This window comes from Rhagoletis zephyria, unplaced genomic scaffold, assembly GCF_001687245.7.
Source record: "Rhagoletis zephyria isolate East Lansing unplaced genomic scaffold, Rhagoletis_zephyria_1.1 Rzeph_scaffold_24343, whole genome shotgun sequence".
Taxonomy (NCBI): domain Eukaryota; kingdom Metazoa; phylum Arthropoda; class Insecta; order Diptera; family Tephritidae; genus Rhagoletis; species Rhagoletis zephyria.
Window position 1 is genome coordinate 1 of NW_016181401.1, and position 6,069 is coordinate 6,069.

General features: G+C 34.8%; 1 protein-coding gene across 1 annotated transcript; it reads right to left on the reverse strand.

The window, feature by feature from the left end:
- Nucleotides 1–2,997: 2,997 nt before the first annotated feature.
- On the reverse strand, nt 2,998–4,202 carry Obp83cd (Odorant-binding protein 83cd). Its single transcript, XM_017638313.1, has 3 exons — nt 4,053–4,202; nt 3,644–3,970; nt 2,998–3,545 (listed from the first exon to the last, which is right to left on the reverse strand). Exons 1-3 carry the CDS (start codon nt 4,092–4,094, stop codon nt 3,195–3,197), a joined length of 720 nt encoding a protein of 239 aa, XP_017493802.1. The 5' UTR covers nt 4,095–4,202; the 3' UTR covers nt 2,998–3,194.
- Between the last annotated feature and the right edge of the window lie 1,867 nt (nt 4,203–6,069).

The following is a 6,069-nucleotide window of genomic DNA, read 5'->3' on the forward strand; positions in this document are numbered from 1 at the left end:
GTAAAATTACATTAATAAAATTAGTTTAAAGGTGAGTGGCACAAAAGCAAACGGTTTCGGAGATTTGCCCATGTAAAAGTTACGAGCGAGTGAATATTAAATGGAAATGTTATTTCTAGACCTCGGATACTTATGTTAAAAAATATGCCTAAAACTATGTACCATAATAACTATAAGCTAGGTGTATATCAATTAATATACAGTCAGCGTCAAAATTATGAATACCCTGACGTTTTTACGAACTTATTTGGTTATATTTTACATACCAAATTTTACATACTTTTTTATAGAAATGCAGTTTGTTTAACCACATAGAGGAATGCAAGAAATACCAAAAAATTTTCATCAACATTTTAAATTTTTTATTAGCTTCTGTAGTCCATTAAATTACAGTATAATAAAGTGCAAGTTTAAAGTGAATAAAAAATAACCATTGATTTTTGAGCATTTTTTTTGTGGCGGGTGCTGCGCATTTTGTTCCATATAAAAATAGATTTTGTTCATGCTGTGTATCTCGGGGGATACAACGATATACATAATACCAGGAATTCCGTTATTTTATTGAAAAACTGTTTCAAAAAATACTGTACTGTAAAAAATGATTTTAATTTTTAATAGAGATACTGCGAAACGGGATCTTTTTGCAGTAATATACAGTTTTTGTCCGAAAAAAGATACGAGCGTTAGTTATACGAAAGAAAATGCGCAACCCCTCGCAAAAAAGCTCTCAAAAATTAATGGTAGTTTTTAGCAACTTGAAACTTGCACTTTTTTTATAATAAAAATGAATGAGCTACAAAAAAGCATACTACATTTTTCTAAGAAATCGAGTTGCAAATATTTAAAATTTTGATGAAAATTTTTCGGTATATCTTGCATTTTCCCGAGTTCTGTATGCAATTAAGAAAACTGATTCTGTTGAATAAATTATATTTTTGTAAAAAAATAAGAAAAATTTGGTATGGAAAATATATATACATATAAATAAAATCGTTACAACGTCGGGGTATTCGTATTTTTGACGACGACTGTATTTTGTTTATATGCAGTTATGATGGCACATATTTTTAGGCTTACTTTTTTGCATACAAATCCGAACTCTAGTTATTTCTAATTTTTTTCATGTATACATACTACATACATATTATGTAAGCACTCGAATTTATTAAAAAAAAATTAAATAAAGGCTTTTGCTTGGAATTGCTTATTTTGCTTATTCAGCGTTTCCAAGCTTAACATAAAGCTAAGTAAGGACAATTTAAAAAAACGGCCAAGAAATAAATTGCTATTATTTCGTGTGTGTGAAAGGTTGTGTCCAATGAGTTTTCACATCTGATATTTTACAGCCTGCTGTCTCACTAAACGAAATAATGGAACGGGCAAATATTTATGTTCAAAACAAGGGTGCCTTGTACTCTTCACAAACAAACTTTAGAAAACCATAGAAAATTTGCCTTTATCATTTTCTGTATCAATAAGATAAAAAAACTTTTTTTTCGGTGTATCATGTTACACTGGATTACAAATTTTAATTTGGTTTCTTCTCTCAAGACGCCACTATCCAATTTCTATGTAAAATTGCTCGGTGATTCCGAAAGTCGGGTTAATTTTTTTTTCTATAGATACGTTTTCGAGATATTTGCAGTTTACCGTTATTCAGCATAAAGCAAAAATGGATTCCTTTTAAGCACGTACATATATCTTACGAACCAATTTAAAAATCTCACTATAAAATACGGCAGATGAAAGCCAATGAAATTCTCCCTAAACCGTATGTACATCACTTTCCGATAGGGCTTATATTTTCTGATAAATTAATTAATCATTCCAGCATTTTTTATTTTTTAATGAAAGAATGAAAAAAAATTAAATTTTAACAGTAAAAAAATTTAAAAAATGTTGGGTTCTCCGCCAAATGTTTGCATTTGGACTAAAGTTTGTTCTGTTACAAAAAAAAAAACCCAAATGCTATTTGTTATTTTTTTTAATTTGCCATATTCGCAATCTTTCGGAATTTTTTTTTCTCATAAACTGGACGTGCTAGAACAATTTTGTAAATGCACTTCAAACAACTAAAAAAAATTTATAACATAAGATTGGTTCCGTTTTTGAGATAAAATACGACCAAATTTTGTCTTACTGTATTATAATTTTGTTACAGCAAAATACAAAATAATTTTGGACTGTGTAATCAAATAGCACTTTTGTTTGTTTGCTCTCATTTCTTAATAATCCGGTATCAGCTTCAACCAAGCCATCATCGAACTTGTTGCCTTGAAAATTTTAATGGATTGGAACTCTGCTGATAGGCCTGCAGTTACTTAATAAGAAAATAAATACATACTTATTTTTCTGCTGTACTACTTCAAATGAAACTCACATGAATGCACATTAGGGTGGTCCAAAAATGCATGTGAATCCCTTAGGATTGTTCTATAGCAAACATAATATGCCCTTACTTCTTATTTTGAAATCAAAAATTATTTACAGTTCGCTCAAAGTGCCTAAAGTTTACCATGCACCTTATATAGGAAAGGAAAACTCTTAATTCTCTTTAGCAGGTTCCCAATAATAATACCCATTTATTTATAGTAATTATATTTTATAGATGCGCCAAAACCTCCAGCAAATGCAATGGGGGGAGAAATAAAAAATCTTTAGTATAAAGAAATTTTTAAACATTAAATTGGGTATTGTTATTGGAAGTCTCGTTTAGAGAACCAGAGTTCTCCGATCGAAAAATGTTGAATTTCATACCATTTCTGTGAAAAGTTGTTTTTCCCCATATAAAATACATGGCAACCTTTGGGCGATTTGACCAAAGTCTAAATATTTTTTCATTCAGAAAAAATTGGGGTATATTTATTTCGATATAGAATAATCCTAGTGTTTAAGAGCACTAAAATTCCGGCTTGACTTATGTTAGACTACCTTAATGTACATACATATGCAATTGGGCATAAAAAACTACACTTACACAATATAAAGCCAATAAAATACATTGAATCCATCTAATTTACTTCATTGACAGATTTATTCACAGATTGAATCATTAAATAATTTCGTTGACGATACCAAACTGATTAGAATAGAAGATGGCAATTTACTTTTTTCTTTTAGGGCAGTTTTCGGATATGTAGCTTGATTCTCATGACCTTGTCATCAATAATTTAGCGCTCGTTTGGTGAGTTAGGTCAGTGTGCCAATGCAAAACATATAAAATCTTGATACATCCACACACAGGCATTGCCGCGGTGTCTACGTCGAAGACAATGCTGTATATTTGCTTCCGCTGCGGGTACACCCAATTTGGTCCTCAGCGCTTGTATATCCCATCGGTGTGTGCTGGCTTTGTATACTTGCAGACGTTCGATGAAACATTTAGTGAAGCAATCTATTGGTTCACGCACCGGATTTTTCGAATAATCTTTTAAATGTTCCCATTCATATTGATCAAAGCGGTGCAGACACTCCTTCATGACCGTTTTTGCTTCAGTGCTAATGTTTTGCATACTTTCGATAAGAACAAATGGATCATGTTCAAGCTACAACGTGCATTCAAATATAAATGTATACGCATGAATGGGCGATAAAGAGAAACATAATACAAATCAGATAGATTGATAGCTATTCAAGAACTCACATTAACAAGACAATGAAATCCGTGATAAGCCTGCTCACAGGCATCGGCCAATGGCACCATGCGGTGTTGGCAAGCATTATAGAGAGGTTGGCCGAATTGTCTGACCACTTGCTCCTCTTTGAAACCGGACGACTCGTCGAATATGTCAAACATGTTCTTAATATAGCATTTGGAAAAGCATGGTATCTCTTCGTATTTCTCTGACCACTCCTTAAAACGTACCAAACGGCGTGCATTCTCCTCCGTTAAACCGCCAAAACTTTTGAGACACTCGTTGATAATGCGACTCTCTTCCGCATTTGGTTGGACCACTGCCGTAATGGGAGCCTGATAAAATTGAAATAAGCCATAAAAAAAAAAATACTCCTAAAAGATAGAATATAAATATTCACAATTGTTGCCGGCTTACAATGATTACTATTGCCAAAAGCGAAATGAAAAATAGTTCCATGGTTTTGTGTGCGCTGAACGCCCAAGACAAATTTGTATTATAACTAACGTGCGTCTTTTGTGCGATTAGATTGCGTGCAATCTGTAGACTGCTTCAAAGGTTTGGTTTGGCAATTTACAGTGGCAAATTTTCTTTCAGCATGATTTAGCTATTATCAACAGACTCAGTGGAGAGTGTTAAGAATAACTCAATAGTTGCTGATAACCCAAACTTTTGCTGTACCGTGGATTGATCTGAGCATCTAAATCAACTACAAGCGAGGCGAAGGGGTTGGAAAGTGCCGCTGTTGCTTGAAGGTCATTTGATGCGGAGACACATTTTAGGTTTGCTAGTTAGGTTGTATGTTTTTTACGAGCAAAACTATGTAGCGTGTTTATTGAGCTTATAGAAGAAATACTTTTTAATGAATAATGCAGTTAAAAATATTTCACAAAATTTTTTGATATTTTCTTTTCATATCATATATGGATGGCTGAGTGGAAGATCCACCTATCTCGGCAGCCAGGAAACGCAACGTTCTATCTCAGAAAACTTTTCAAAAACGCCCTACTTCAGAATTTTATTGCTTCGACGTCTCCTCGCTTTTAATGCAAAGACGTCTTCGCGAGAGAACCAATCTGGTGGATGTGAGAGCGCAGATGATTATGGCCCATAAGGTAGCCAATAAGCAACTTGATGTCGGCTCTGTTCAAAATATGCAAAACTACGGAAAGGATAACCAAAAAGTATGGCCTGTCCAAGGCGCCTTACCACTCCTACCATGATTCTATTATAAACCTCGAGGAGGACCAACTGAGTCCACAAAACGGTACCGGCCTCACAAGTACAGACGATGAGCCTTCCCTTGCCAATTCGTCGGCGGCCTCGTTGCCCACGATCCCGCAGTATCTTGGTACCCAGCGTAGTAATACCGGTTTCCTTACTGCTAAGAGCTTGATAGTGTCAAAGCACTCCTTGACGAGCCTGGATGCCTTAGTTGCTGGTATTTCAAAATTTTATTACTTTCAACTTTATAGCACTTAAACTAAAGTTGCAATTCATAAAACAATTTATATTTCAGTGGCCATGCCTATCGGCAACCCAACTGAGGTTGCGTTGCAATCCATAATCGACCCATTGTATTTAAAAGTCTATTCGTATTCAATTTAGAAAAATTCAGTTTTCATAACAGTACCTCCGACAATGAAGAGAGGCTGATCGACTTCGCCACGGCATGGCACATCGTAGTTAGTAGTACCACACACAGTGGAAGAATGACCTATCAAGGCAGCCAGTTCGAAAATTCCTATTTCAAAAAACTTTTCAAGATCGTCCTATCTAAGAATTCGTTTCAAAAGCTTCAAAATATATTGAATCGGTTTTTGCATCGGAAGCCGAGATAGGGCATTTTTGAAACGAATTCTAAAATAGGGCGTTCTTGAAAAGTTTTTTGAAATAGGGCGTTTTCGACGAGATAGGACGATCTTCCAATCAGCAGTCAATATAAAGATACCATTTAGCTAATGGCAACACGCGCGGCAATTGAGCGATATCGCTTTTCAAGAAGAAGAAAAGATATGTAGAAAGGCGTGAGTACGACTAAAGTAAGATACTGAAAGGCAGGAATGCGGCTCAAAAATTCTATCTGAAAATAAGTCAGCTATAAAAAGGTTTACAAGCCAGGGTTGGTTCCTGTAGAGATGAAAATGGGAATCTCTTTTGAGTGCCATGGGTGTTGAGCCGTTTGATGAAGAAGCATCGGAACCAATGTATAGGAACGAAGCTCTCGTTCTCCACTTGAACAAGGCGGGGTAAGAAGAGCAATAATGCAGCTTAGAAATAACATAGCATCCGTAGCATATCAACTGAACTCTTAAAATCAGGAGACGAAGAGCTAATAGAGAGCTGTTTGAGCCAATTACCGCGAAATTAGCCTTCTTAGTATAGCATGTAAAGTTTCGATGATACTGTTTAAAAGACTTAACCAACTAATTGG

Excerpts from the sequence above, each read along its gene's own strand:
- Obp83cd (XM_017638313.1), bottom strand. The coding sequence starts at position 4,094 with ATGGAACTATTTTTCATTTCGCTTTTGGCAATAGTAATCATT. Across the intron at positions 3,971-4,052 it reads TTTTGGCAATAGTAATCATT|GCTCCCATTACGGCAGTGGT; the intron begins GTAAGCCGGCAA and ends CAATTTTATCAG. Across the intron at positions 3,546-3,643 it reads GATTTCATTGTCTTGTTAAT|CTTGAACATGATCCATTTGT; the intron begins GTGAGTTCTTGA and ends TGCACGTTGTAG.